This window comes from Spinacia oleracea, chromosome 3 (genome assembly GCF_020520425.1).
Source record: "Spinacia oleracea cultivar Varoflay chromosome 3, BTI_SOV_V1, whole genome shotgun sequence".
NCBI classification, from domain to species: domain Eukaryota; kingdom Viridiplantae; phylum Streptophyta; class Magnoliopsida; order Caryophyllales; family Amaranthaceae; genus Spinacia; species Spinacia oleracea.
The window spans coordinates 29,533,519-29,548,785 of record NC_079489.1 but is presented as its reverse complement, the minus strand read 5'-3'; the positions used below and the strand labels follow the sequence as shown (position 1 = coordinate 29,548,785).

General features: G+C 33.8%; 1 protein-coding gene across 1 annotated transcript; it reads left to right on the top strand.

Annotated features, from left to right (window-relative positions):
• The first annotated feature begins 9,582 nt into the window (after nt 1–9,582).
• On the top strand, nt 9,583–14,775 carry LOC110796908 (probable 1-deoxy-D-xylulose-5-phosphate synthase, chloroplastic). Its single transcript, XM_022001997.2, has 8 exons — nt 9,583–10,116; nt 10,750–10,878; nt 10,979–11,143; nt 11,582–11,732; nt 12,508–12,779; nt 12,880–13,153; nt 13,321–13,910; nt 14,005–14,775. Exons 1-8 carry the CDS (start codon nt 9,994–9,996, stop codon nt 14,437–14,439), a joined length of 2,139 nt encoding a protein of 712 aa, XP_021857689.1. The 5' UTR covers nt 9,583–9,993; the 3' UTR covers nt 14,440–14,775.
• The last annotated feature ends 492 nt before the right edge of the window (nt 14,776–15,267 follow it).

Genomic DNA, 15,267 nt, shown 5'->3' with positions numbered 1-15,267 from the left:
AATAGGCGTGCATAACGAACTTAAAATGAGTCTTATAATCATCTGACTAATCATATAAATCATGAAAAAGGGTTAGAATGTGGAAAGAGGTTCGTTTGTTGGTAGTTGGGTTCAAAAATGTCATTTTTGGCCAATATAATTGTTTTCGCGACCAATATAATTTTTGTTTTCACATATGAAACTTAATTTAATTTATTGGTTTGCATGTACGGTGTTCTTTTAAAAGTTTTCTAAACTCCAAGGGAGGGGCCCTTTACCAAAAAGGAGTTAGATGAAGTTCGAGACAAGTGGGCTATTTACTTCAACGATTGTGAACTACCCTCAGTGTAATAAATAGAGCAGGCTTGTAGTTATTCGTGACTCTTACATTATTTTGTTATTTATCGATTTAGTTAATTACATTTGAATTAATTTTGTAATATTATTGGAAATTTGAAATTTATATAATTTTTGAGAATGTCAAGCTGATGTTTGATGAAACAGAAATTATATTGCAAAATCAGAAATTATATTGCAGAATATTAGGAATTATATTGCAGATTTTTTTTTAAAAAAAAAAAAAACTCAAAAATTTGCCCTTGTTTGCAACAAGAGCAACTTATGTGCAGCTTATAAGGTGCCCTTGTTTGCAACAAGGGCAACTTATGTGAAGCGTATAAGTTGCCCTTGTTGCAACAAGGGCAACTTATAAGTTTCACATAAGGTGCCCTTATTGCAAACAAGGGCACCTTATAAGATTATAAGTTGCCCTTGTTAAGGGCAACTTTTGATAATTTTACAAAAGTGACCCCCCCCCCCCATTGGTGGCATTTACGAAGGGCAACTTATAAGCCACTTTTAAGAGCAACTTATCAAGTTTTTTCCTCTAGTGTAATTAAATTGTAAAGTCAAGAATCGTGTCAAGAGTCGAGTGTTGTACTATTATTGAATGTTTATGGATGTGGATTTTGCACGTGGATTAAATTATTTAATTTTGAGAGTAAAACGTGATTAGTTTTAGGCATCGCTTTAGCTTGTAGTACTCAGATTTTGTTGATTACGTGCTTTCATGTCTTGTGGTCATGGCATTGGCCATAATGACCCTATGATAATCCATCAATTGCACTTGCGTTGTGGGGGAGTAGCATTTACTAAGCAGGATTCCTAGAAGTGACTTCAATTAAAGTCAACATTAGGGATGTGGATGTTGAGAGAGTTTTTATACTTGCATTATTTGTTAAACTCTATTTTTAATAACTTTCTACACAAAGCTTAGTAAATGGATTATTTTGTTTAAGTTGGATTTTTGGCTTGGGCCTTTGAGGCTTCAAGTTGTATTAAAGACCATTAACTATATTTATTATGTTTTAAAGTTAGTTAATTTCCGCTGCGTTATTCCGGTACTAGCCTTAACCGTTATCACGGTGGCGGTAATATTCCAGTAATTCTTTTATTATATTTAAGTGAGAAAATGATTTTGTAAAACCAAGGAATTATTAGGGTGTTACAATTGTACTCCAACTCCTCTTGTTACCATCCTCTCATTTTCTTTGTTTTTCTCTCTCATCATGTCTTCCTCTTGAAGATGGTAGCTAATTGACGTCTTTTGCAACTAATGATCGGTGCCGCACTACAATCTCGTAAGATAGTTTCTGATCTACCTATTTCAATTGCACTCATGCATTATTTATTTATTTTTTTTGCTAAAATATAATTTATTTTCTAATTAAGGTACTTTGATCTCCTAAGAATAGGGTATTGGGTAGTTTTTTCTCATTATTTTAATTTTTGGTAATGAATTTGATGTGTTTGTTGTTTTTTACAATCTCGTGATTTTGGTAATGACAAATGATTTTTTTACAATCTAATTCTTGTCATGCCCGTAAGTACATCATCCATTAACACACTTTTCGACAAGGATAATTTTGACTTTAAATATCATTCTCTAATGAGATACAAATGTTTTTTAATTTTAATATCATTCCTTGTGAACTACTTACTCCGTACTTTGATCAATTGTACAATCTATTTTGGTTCACGTAATCCTTATTTACCTACCGATCAAATGATAAAAATAGCCTTGTAGTTTTATTTTATTTTGATAGTTATGATATAATTCATTTTAAATAAAATATTTAGGTAGTATATTCACTTCCTAATTGCTCCTACGAAGAGAGTGTATTGGAGTGACGAAGACACCATAATGTTTTTGGAGATATGCATTCAACTGCAAGTTGGGGGGGAAAGGAAAAAAGACAAATTAATTGGGGCAAAGTTAAGGAATTTGATGAAAGGCGAGCTAGAAACAAATATGATGATTTAATAATGATTTTCAAGATTTGGAATGAAATGAAATTGAAGTGGACCGGACTTGGGTTCGATCGTGTTACTAGTTTCCCACAACTTTCCTTAATGAGAGATGGACCTCCTTTGTTGAGGTATATAGTAATGGTAGTTACATACTACTAATTATTATTGGCTTAGTTTGTGTAGTTAATTAAATTTGTGCATAATAGGTTCCTTATAAGGCCTTTACCTCATTTGGCATTGCTTTGTAGCCTTTACGCGGGATTATTTGCAAGTAGCAAGAATATTTATTCTCCGGCGTGTGAGAAAGGAAAGAATGGTGGGTAATCACTGCTACGCAAAGGCATTGAGGATGTGGATGAGAGTGAAAGTTCTGGAGATAGTGAAGATGATTATAAGAATATCCAATTAGACCAGGAGAAGGGTGATTCTAAATTTATAATGAAGAGAGAAAGAGTTCCCCAAAACCAATAAAAGGGGGAAGCATAAGAGTGAAGGAAGTGTTAACGATGCCAAAAAGACCAAGAGTGATGTTCAAACTTGCTTAGATATATTGAATATGTTAATTATTGACGGAGGATACCCAATACCTATCCAAGCTAATAAGTACACACATGCAAGTAGTTGCAGCCCTAAACGGGTTGAGAGAAGTTAAGGAAATGGGTAAAACATATGTGTTTCAATGTATGCAGTTTCTATGACAAAGCGATAATGGTGACTATTTTCTAGCACTATCATCTTATGAGAAAAAAATATATCATGTTCTTGAGGACATCTTTTTGCCCTTAGTCATCTAAGATAATTATCTATCCCTTCGCAACTATGATTCTCCTCACTGGAATTGCACCAATGCAATTATTTTGGTATTAGGTATAATAATATTGAGTATTAGGATAAATTGGATTAGTAGTATTTGTATCTACTGTGTTCACTTTATGACACACCAAATATTTCATTCACAAATTCTTATTTACAATGGGTGTACAATAAATATTGTACACCAAAGTAAAAGTTAACTCAAAATGCTTAAAAGTTAAGCTTATATATGTAAAAGTTATGTATTTTTTAGTGATAAATTTTTTGATTTTAGTAAAACTTATTTCTTTAAAATGACAAATAATGTATAAAATTAATCATTTAACCCTTTAAAATGTTTATCTATCAACTTTTTTATTACTAATATAAAAGTTAATCAAAACTAGGTTAAAGTTACAAAATATTGAGTAAAAGTTATCTTGGTGTACAATAAATTTATTGTACACCTAGTGCGCACAAGACCTTTTGTATTTCATTTTGGTTAAGATGTTGTTTATTGTAGTGGATATTATCCATTAATTAGGAATTTTTAATTATCATACTCTATTTTGGTGAAATGTAATGTTGCTACTATTATGTACATTTTTAATGACCATAGTCTATTTTGACTTAAATTGTAATACCGCGGAAATTTCAAAACTCGATTAATTAAGTTTAATTATTTTTATTAGCTTAAAATTCGTTTTAAAATTTTAATCTCGTACTTTATTAACGAAAGTTTTATTTATGAATTTTAATATTACTTCGCAATTTATTTTTGAGATTATAAAATTTAATATTTACGAGAATAATTACGTTTAAATATTTCGTAACTTATAAAAGATTTTACAACGTTTTCGTTAATGACAAATTTAATTCAGAAACTAAATTTAATTACTTGCACTTTATAAAAATTATTTTCGAAAACTAATAATTATTCCAGTTAATAGTAATTAATTTCTGAAAATTAGCCCAAAATTACTAAACTACCCTTATTAGCACCTAAATGAAACCAGTCAGTTTGTTTTTTTCCCTTCTTCTTCTTCTTCTTCTTCTTCTTCTTCTTCACGTCACTTTGGCTATGGAGGTCAAAACCTTCACTTTCTACTTGTCATCACCACAAGGCAACTCAATCTACTTGTCACCACTACAATGCAATTCAAGCCATACTCATCAAACCTACTTAAATATCTGGAAATCTAGAACTAGAATAGCTCATTTTAATCATCAATTTCCTTGATTCAATCTCTTCCACTTGTCAATGCAATCAAGCTGAGTTGTTGCATCCATAGAGCCCCATAACAACTATAATAGCTGCTCAATCATCCCGAATGCAACACAAATCAGATTATCAATCAATTGCAATTTTCACCATTGAAATCCATAAAATTTCTCACCTTTCCTGTAATTTCAAACCGAACCACCACCACCACCAATCTTACCGCCTACAACCACCATACCGCCACCCCCCTTATTGCTCCGACAACCCAGAACCACCACCACCCTTCGTTGTCCCTTCCCCCGCGCCCAGCATCCCCTTCTCCGTCCCTCTCCTCTGCGCTCAACTTCCTCCGCCCCCCTCTCTTCCACGAAGCCACCCCCACCCGACACCGCAGCACCAGCGCATTGCGCCGCCCAGAACCAACCACATCGTCCTCCACCTTGCCCGAGCAGCGACGTCAGTGCAGCCCCTCCTCTCCTTCTTCCTTTTCGGCTATGTTCTTGCTCTCCTCTTTAGTCGACTTTCACAAGTCAGGAAACCAAATTCTGGAACTTTGGCTCAATTAAAACATAAACGGGCCGACCCAATGCTAAATTACTTGGGCTTTGGTAAGATCTAATTCTATTCTTTTCAAATATTATTATTATTCGTTTTTTTCCAAATTTTTGATAAGTATTTCAAAGTTTGTCTATATAAATGACTAATAATAATTATTTGTTATTTTCAGGAACTTATTATATTTTATTGACTTAAAATGGAATATAATAATATTATATGAAAATAGATTTATGAATTTATAAACTAAAAATATTATTTAGAAAATGTTAAATTTTACAATATTTATCGTGTTAATATATTAATTCAATACTTAATCTTTTGAAAGAATTCGGACTCAGAGCTCCTAAAGAACGAACCAAGGACAAGGCTTAGCATAATGCGGAATTAAGGTAACAACTATTGCTAGTACCCGCAATTCCCTTATAAATGTGATTATGAAATTATGACGTTAAGATTGAATTTTATGAACTAAATGTTTTGATATGTTTTATGGATTGCGGGAAACGAATTATGATTTTATTGAATTATTCTTTATAATATGATTTTATTGAGTTTTCTCATAAAATGATGTTTATGTGATGCCATGAAAGAAATGATATTTTATTGATCCTAGGATCTAAATGATGTTTTATGATCTAAAAGAGTTATGTTATTCCAACTGAAATACAAAAGCCAAGGCTTAGTAAAATTAATACAACATGATAAAAGAAAGTGAAAAACCTAGGTTGTCTAGCAGTATATAAACTATCATATTTCTATTTCTCGGTCATGCATGTACCTATGACACCTGTCCACCCATGGATTACGAGCCTAGGCTCCCATGGATTTAGAACCCAGGCTCGGGCCCAGGCCCAATGTTACCAGTTCGATGATGAGCCCATGCTCTTATGGGCCCAGGCCCTAGTGGAGAATTCCTTCACCAGTTTGTACTTGCTGACATCTAGCATGTTAATTAAAAGTTTATGAATGAATTAAATATGATGTTTTTATTAAATGTTTTACATTATTCTATTCTCCCTGTGTTATTAAATAAAATGAATAATGAAATGAATTTACGTTGCTAGAATAGTTCGTTACTTAGTCTTCGGCTCACCGTTTTGTTTTCTGTTTTAGGTACCGATGGACGATGGAAACGAGTAGTGGCGAGGAATTTCACTTAAAAAAATTTCACCTAGTTTATGCTTAAAGTTTTAATAGTTTAATTAAAGACCTTCGGTAAGTTATGTACTTTATTTTGGGAATATAAAGGATTATTATGTTAATTTTGGAGTTTTAATAGCTTAGATTATGATGTTTGCCTTGTAATTCCCAAGAGGGAGTTACGGCGGTAATGTCCCGACCGAATTAGGTAAATTCTGTTGCTTAATTCCATGAATTAGAGGTCGGGACGTTATAGTTTGGTATCCGAGCAAAGGTTCTGGACCACTAGTGCTAAATCTTACGGGTTTTGCACGTAATATAATTAATTAGACTTTAAGCAAAGAGTTTTAAGGAATTAAATTTGTTAAGACGAATTTTCTAAAATCACGATTAAGTTAAAATGAATATGAGTGTGAGCGTAGGAACGGGAAAAAAGGGCTTATTTTCTATTGTTATTCTCTTCAATCAGATAAGCCATGTTATGCAGAATGTCGACTATCGAAGCTAACAATGATTTTACAAATGGAGCTTACGACGAGTTTCATGTTCACGATGATAATGACATTACTCACGAGGAGTATGTTCATGTTGATGGCCGTGAGGAAAGAATGGAACGGTTGGAAAATGTGAGCGCAGTGTTGGCTGAATTAGTTCAAGATTCTCGGGAAAAGAAAGTTGTAAGCGAGAACGAGTGTGCATCGATGTTCAAGAATTTTTCATCGCTTAATCCACCATCCTACGATGGCAAGCCCAATCCAGTTGAGTTCGAGGATTGGATAAGTCGCATAGATCAGTTGTATGAAACCCTACAATGCCCTGAGAAATGGAGAGTTGATTTTGTTGTATTTTACTTAATGGGTCAAGCATGATTATGGTGGAAAGTTAACAAGGAACGAAAGAATCAGCCTAGATTTGGTTGAAACCAACTTCAGAAGTTGATGAGAGACAAGTTTTATCCACCATCCTTGAGGAAACAAAAGGAAGATGAATTTCTCCACTTGCAACAAGGAGCAATGAGTGTTTTGGAGTACGCAAATAAGTTCATGGAGTTGTCAAGGTAGGCAAAAGAGTAGGGAAAATCCTTCTAATCCAATCAAGAATGAAGGCAGCGCAAAGTAGGTAAAAGAGTTATGCAGCCCAACGAAGAAGACCATTAGAGTTTTAAGTTGGAGATCATGTGTTTCTAAAGATTTCACCGACAAAAGAAATAATGAGATTTGGTCAATCTGGGAAATTGAGCCCCAGATACATCGGGCCATACGAGATACTAGAAAGAGTAGGTGCAGTAGCATATCGACTAGCTTTACCGACCGGCTTGGAAAAGGTGCATAATGTGTTCCATGTGTCAATGTTAAGGAATTATGTTCCTGATCCAAGGCATGTGATTACGCACGAACCCTTATGGCTGAGAAACGATCTTACGTATGAAGAGAAACCAATTGAAATTCTTGATCGTAGAGAGAAGCGACTTAGGAACAAGGTGATTTCAATGGTTAAAGTCTTGTGGGCCAATCACTTGACATTCGAGGCCACGTGGGAAGTCGAAGCGCAAATGAAATCTAAATATCCTCAGTTACTCGCTTAAAAACGAAACAATGTATAAATAAGCATGCTTTATATCATGCTTGTGTGTCAAACTAAATGACTTGTTTGTATGTTTTCAATGCCAATTAATCCAAGGTTCTACCGAGCTCCAGTTTCGAGGACGAAACTTTTTCTAAGAGGGTAAGGATGTAATACCCCGGAAATTTCAAAACTCGATTAATTAAGTTTAATTATTTTTATTAGCTTAAAATTCGTTTTAAAATTTTAATCTCGTACTTTATTAACGAAAGTTTTATTTATGAATTTTAATATTACTTTGCAATTTATTTTTCAGATTATAAAATTTAATATTTACGAGAATAGTAGAATTCAACATAATTAGTTAGAAATAATTAATTAGTAGGATTCAACATAATTAATTAGCAAGATGTCAATAAAAAAAAGTAGAATTCAACATAATTAATTAGAACTAGCACTAATTGGAGGCATACATAATACACCCGAAAGGGTTTGTGTATGATTATATCAAAGTAGATATATTTAATATGAATCAATTTATCAAATTCAACAAATCCCATATGTCTTTGTAGACGTGTGAAGTTCGTTTATCTTTTGACATAGGTCAGATACATGACCCTTAGGCAACACTCAATTGAACAATAGGCCACTATTAATAAAATGATGCAACATCAATTATCCGACAAGCTTCACAGTTCACACTACACATAATCCTCAAATAAATACATCAAGGCGAAAAAAGTTTCCATTATTTATATTTACGGACTACTTAAAATCCTAAATTGCAATTTGTTGTTTGGTGGGCCAATAAATTATATACTCCGTACATTTTATATTCTTCTATTCACCCAGTCATTTTCGAGGTGGTTGCTTTCATATTAAATAAAAATTTATTTGTTAAAGTCATCAAAATCCCAACCGATTCTTCTGAAGATGGATATTGGAAGTTTCATGGGTAAGCTAGAAATAAGAAAGGAAATGTGCTCAACTCAAACAATTAATAGAAGATTAAAAGAAAACCACCAACACGAATCCCAAACTAGACAACTACCTCAATTTATCAATTACCCTTTTCTTCCAATCAAAAATAAAAGTTACCCTTTTGCTACACATTGCTAACAAGCACATAAATTGCAAAATTTCTAGCAAAATTGTACTGAACCAACATCAATTTATAGCGTGTTATTCACAATTAAATACATAATCAGCAAAAATACGAGTGACCCATTAATCAAAAGGGAAACCAACAAAACCCTAGAGTACCCATTTCAAATTTCCAGTGAAAACAAATCAATTGAGGAAAAAATAGATAACTTACTTCGGATTGAAGAGTGAAAGGGAAGTCAAGAACTCCAGAATTGTCGATTACAGAGGTCCAGGACGACACAATTGAACCTTTAATTTTGAAGAGGAAAACAAAGGTTAATTATAAAGATGGGTATTGAAAGTTTTATGGGTAATAAATCAGAAAAGAAATGTGGTAGTAGGAGAAAGAAAGGGAACACCCGTACAGTAAGAGGAAAGACCAACTCAACATATTAAAAAAATAAAAAAAGTAAGAACAAAAAAAATAAAAAATAAAGTAAAGTGGGTGTTACTGTTCATAAGGAGGATGCTCTCACTTTTTAAGGGTTAAAAATTGTGTTACACATGGTTTTATTTTTATAATTTTAGTTTCCCTCTCTATTTTTATTATTATTCAAATTGCCTAAATATTTTAATATTTTCCTTTTTGTTAGTATAATTTTCCTATTATTGGTAGTTTAATTTCATGTTTTGGTAGTTTCCTACCTAGTTTAGCTTAGTATAGAATAGTTATAATTTGATGATTAAGGTCCGAATACCTCTTATTTCTCACCACTCTGCTTTAATGATATACCTAGTGAATTTTAATCAAACACATTGAGTTCTGAAATTCAAAACCTCATTAAGATTTAAGAATAATTAAACTAAATAAAAAGAGCTCACACACATATAAATAGGAATCCATCCAATAGGATAATGAGAAAGTCCAAGAAAGAAATCTTTTCTCTCTATCCACTTGAAGATTTCTGATGACGTGGTCCAATCAAGGATATGTAGAGTGCATCATCACATCGTACACAAATCAGCCTAAGCATGGGCAGTGCACATTTTTAAGTGGTAACGCCAATTACATCATTTCCCCCCCACTGCCCACTCTCTTCCTGCTTCTTTGTGCCACCATTCTTCATTGCCTACCGCACAAATCATCCTTTTTCTTCTATTATTTTCATTTCCTTTTTTGCAAATCATTTTTATTTGAGTTGGGAAATCCCATTTTCTGGGTTGTTTTGATTGATTAATTTTGTTATGTGATCTTGATTAACAATTTAATTTTCTTTCTGCTTTTGATAAAAATTGAGGATTTCTTGGTGGTTTTTTTTCTTTGAGAAGTTTGGAAATTGAAAATGGCCTTTTTTTCTTGTTCATTGGCTGTACATTTTAGTCCAGTAGTTAGTTCAGATCTGCTCAAGCCTCAATTTACATGGAGCAAAAATCTGCAAAATTTAACTAAACTGAAGGTTAATCAGGTTTGTTTTTTCGAATTTATTCTACTAAATTTACTTAAAATTTCAGTATCTTAAGGTTGTTGCACTGCCTAAATTCTCATCTGAATGAGTTGAAATTTTGATGTTTTTGTATGTTTTTGTTAGAACTTAGCTTCTTTGTTATAATGACATGTGTAGAAATTTGTAAATTCTTGCTTGGTAGTTGGAACGGATGGATTATTTTGTGATAAAGAAATGAGTTATTTCATTCATTTCCATCAACTGAGTTTGAAAAATCTTATGTTTTGCATGTTTTGGGTAAAATTTTGTTCCTTGTTTAAAATGATGAGTGATTTTGCGACAAAAGCGAGTTAATTCATTTTATTTACATCAAACAAATGAGTTTACAATCTAATCTTTTCTCTTGGTTTTGGCCTTTTTGCTGGAATTTAGTTCCTTCAAATTAATCTTGGAGTAGGTCTTGTGTGAGTTGGGTCAGACGGTCTGTGATCTACCAAATATTTGGTCTGACCATTTAATTTGATTCACCATTTCTGCCTTTTTGTTGAACTTATACTTGTAAATGAATTAGAATTGATGAGTTATAATTACAAGTTTTTGCCATAATTTTGTGACAGAGACAGAATATGAGTTTCTTTATTTATTTTGTTTCAGGTGAAGAGAAAGCCTTGTAAAGTTAGGGCATCATTGACAGAAAGTGGAGAGTATTACTCAGAAAGACCGCCTACTCCCCTTTTGGACACCATTAACTATCCCATTCATATGAAAAACTTATCTGTTAAGGTAAATCTTTCTGTCTGTATGTTTTCGATGTTTTTACTACAGTAGAGCAGTAATTAAGTTGATTAAACCCAGTGAAATTTGTTGATAACTGTCAATGTAGGAGCTTAAACAATTAGCAGATGAGTTGCGGTCTGATGTGATCTTCAATGTGTCTAAAACTGGTGGTCACCTTGGTTCCAGCCTTGGGGTTGTGGAGCTCACTGTAGCTCTTCATTATGTCTTCAATGCACCTCAAGATAAGATATTGTGGGATGTTGGTCATCAGGTATTGACGTGAAACTAACTCTTCTTTGCGGTTTTGAATGACAAGCGATGTTGAGTTTGACACTTTTATTCAGTGAACTTTTTAGTAATGTATTTTTTGAAATAAAAGATCTACACTATTGATATTAGCGTTTCAGTCATTACATCTAATCAGTGGTATTGATCTTTTATTGCATTGACTACAATAATATTGCTGCCATTGTAAAAGCTTTAATGGAAAATCCCTAATTCAATTAATCAAATATATTAAAAGTTAAATTGTCCTTTCAAACTGTAACATGAATACTTATTAGATAATTTATTTTATGTGAAAGAAATGGCTTTTTTTCTTAGATAATGTAAGGAATAAAACAGTAAAACATTCTTGTAGAGGGGTATGATGGATAAGGCTTTTGCTTGATATTTATATCTGGTAATATGTATGTTTCATTATTTGCAGTCTTACCCACACAAGATCTTGACTGGAAGAAGAGATAGGATGAGAACACTGAGACAGACGAATGGCTTGTCAGGGTTTACAAAGCGTGAGGAGAGTGAATTTGATGCCTTTGGTGCAGGTCATAGTTCAAACAGTATCTCTGCTGGATTGGGTAAATTCCTATTTTTATCATCACTTCCCTGCATTACTATTCTTTACTTGGATTCATGGCCTTATGCTTTGTAATTAGGTGTTCTATTCTGAATTTTCTAATATTTGGTCTCAACTTCTCTGGCTAGATTGACTGAACCTTCACCGTGTTTATACTCTTAATACATAAATAAAAACAATTGTCAAGTAATATCTTGTTAGATTCGCCTTAACGTGTACTTTTAAATTACCTAATTTTCATTTTTTTGGAACGCAAGTAATTGCTGTACTAATCTTTCAAATATTACACACATCTCTCAGTCTCTGACCAGGGACAGCACCCCAATGACCTACAGAGAACAAAAATGGCCTCAACAGAAACCCTTATTACAACCAATTTCTATATTTGCAACTAACTTTCTTGACTATGATCCCTAGACACACTATTCTTTACAGTGCTCATAATGATATTTACACATTTACAGTGTTATCTACACCATCTACCTTGTGTTGCCGAGTTGCCACATTCCCTACCCTCCAAATTTGGTAAATCATTGAAGCAGCTGCAGAAAATAGAACCTTCTTCTGAAAAGAAGATCCTTTGAATTATTTCATAATCCATCACAGCATTGCATCTGGCAACTACTATTGTATTCAGAAAGATTATGGCAATGCACATCTCTGTCACTTTGTTGCATGACAAATTTTTCTTCCGTAGGCTAATAATTTCATCTTAATTTGATATTTGTCTATAATTCTTACCTTTAAAGATTAATGGTGTGTTATTATTTGTATAGGTATGGCCGTAGGAAGGGATCTAAAGGGTAGACAGAACAATGTAGTTTCAATCATAGGTGATGGTGCTATGACTGCTGGCCAAGCCTTCGAGGCAATGAATAATGCGGGATACTTGGATTCTGATATGATTGTCATTCTCAATGACAACAAGCAGGTCTCTTTACCCACTGCCAGTTTGGACGGGCCTATTCCTCCAGTTGGAGCTCTTAGCAGTGCTTTGAGTAGATTGCAATCAAACAAGCCTCTTCGAGAATTAAGAGAAGTTGCCAAGGTATTGTGTAAATACGGTGCTAATGAAAGAGTCATGCTTCTACTTTTGATTGGCATGGATAATGGTTTGTGTCATTAACTCATTGTTGAATTTATTGCAGGGAGTAACCAAACAAATAGGAGGGCCCATGTATCAGCTAGCTGCCAAAGTTGATGAGTATGCTCGAGGCATGATCAGTGGTACAGGATCATCTTTGTTTGAAGAGTTGGGACTCTACTACATTGGACCTGTTGATGGTCATAATGTAGATGATCTTGTAGCTATACTTAATGAGGTTAAGAATACAAAAACCACAGGTCCAGTGCTTATCCATGTTGTGACAGAAAAAGGAAGAGGATACCCCTATGCAGAGAAAGCTGCAGACAAATACCACGGTACATACATCTTACTGATACAATTGGTTTGTATATAGTATCCCAAATGTTGGTTATTATTAGACCACAGTTCTACTAAATTAATTACTTTTCTTTTTAATATTAAATATTGATTTTGTCACACTTTTATCAGTTTACAATTTGAAAAATCATTTATCATGATATAGGGGTGACGAAATTTGATCCAGCCACTGGCAAGCAGTTCAAAGGCCAATCAAGTACACAGTCTTATACAAGTTACTTTGCGGAGGCTTTAGTTGCAGAGGCAGAGGTAGACAAAGATATAGTAGCTATTCATGCAGCCATGGGTGGTGGAACAGGCTTAAATCTCTTTCTACGACGGTTTCCATCACGGTGCTTTGATGTTGGAATAGCTGAACAACATGCTGTAACTTTTGCTGCTGGATTGGCTTGTGAAGGTCTGAAACCATTTTGTACAATATACTCATCTTTCATGCAAAGGGCATATGATCAGGTAGTTCATGATGTGGACTTACAAAAGATACCAGTGAGGTTTGCTATGGACAGAGCAGGGCTTGTAGGATCTGATGGGCCTACACATTGTGGTGCCTTTGATGTAACATTTATGGCATGCCTCCCCAATATGATAGTAATGGCACCTTCAGACGAGACAGAATTATTCCACATGGTTGCCACTGCTGCTGCTATTGATGATAGACCATCTTGCTTCCGTTACCCCAGAGGAAATGGAATTGGTACAGAGTTGCCACCTGGGAACAAAGGCACTCCACTTGAGGTAATTGATTGATTAATTTGTACTCCTACAATCTCTACATGGTAATGAATATTGAATAATAATACTAATAATAATAATAAATGAATTGTTACAGATAGGAAAAGGCAGGATTTTGAAGGAAGGAGAGAGAGTGGCACTCCTAGGGTATGGAACAGCAGTCCAGTACTGTGTGGCTGCAGCAGCTTTAGTTGAATCTCGTGGTTTGCGTTTGACAGTAGCAGATGCCCGGTTTTGCAAACCATTAGACCATGTACTGATTAGAAATCTAGCAAAGTCTCATGAAATTCTAATTACCGTTGAGGAAGGATCCATTGGAGGTTTTGGATCTCATGTTGCACAATTTATGGCGCTTGATGGCATCCTCGATGGCAACCTAAAGTGGCGGCCTTTGGTTCTTCCAGATCGATACATTGAACATGGTGCACCAGGAGACCAGTTAGCTGAAGCTGGACTTACACCATCACATATTGCTGCAACAGTATTCAATATCCTTGGCAAAACAAGAGAAGCTCTTGAAGTCATGACATAGATAGAATACAACATTTTAATGATTTCTCGCCTATTGTGATTGTTTATCATCACTGTTAGTGTTAGATTGGTACATAAGTAGGCATGTTTTTATATAGAGCATAAAACCACAGATAATGTAACATGGTAGCTAGATCACCAAGGCTTCGGAATGTTATAGATGTTCTCAAATCCATACAAGGAAGATATGGTATTTTGTTTCTTTGTCAAGATAAAGCCATAACTACCAGAGATGTACATAGTTTTTTGAAGTACCATTTGCATTTGGGCAAAACAATATCCATCCTAAGGTAATTTAATTATCGATTAGGTTTATCTAATTATGTTATTTTTGTTATGTATTGTGCATTCTTTTTTTTTTTCCAACTTGTAAAATTTACTTGAGCACTATGTTATCATTCAAATCATTAGAAAAAAAACATTGATATATTAAACTTTTACCTGATTTTCTGGAAAATGAACTAATACATTAACTAAACCTTGGCAACATAATTGATTGGAAATATAATTAATAAACATAATTATTTGATTATAAAGTAGGAAAATTTGGTAATATTAATCCAACCTTTGGGCGATTTTCTTTTATTAATCCCACCTACGACATATTTTTTAATAATCCCACGTTTACTACCCAACGACTTTTATTGGGCTTAAGTGACCGAAAACCGGTGAAAAAATCAACGAGATGGTGATGAATTGATGATGATGATGTTAGGTTATGATACATATGACAATTCATAAATCATGCGGAAAAACCATAAAGCCAGGAAAGCATATTATTTACACATAATCATTTAGCATAGTTTAGATGCATACTCTTTGTTGCGTG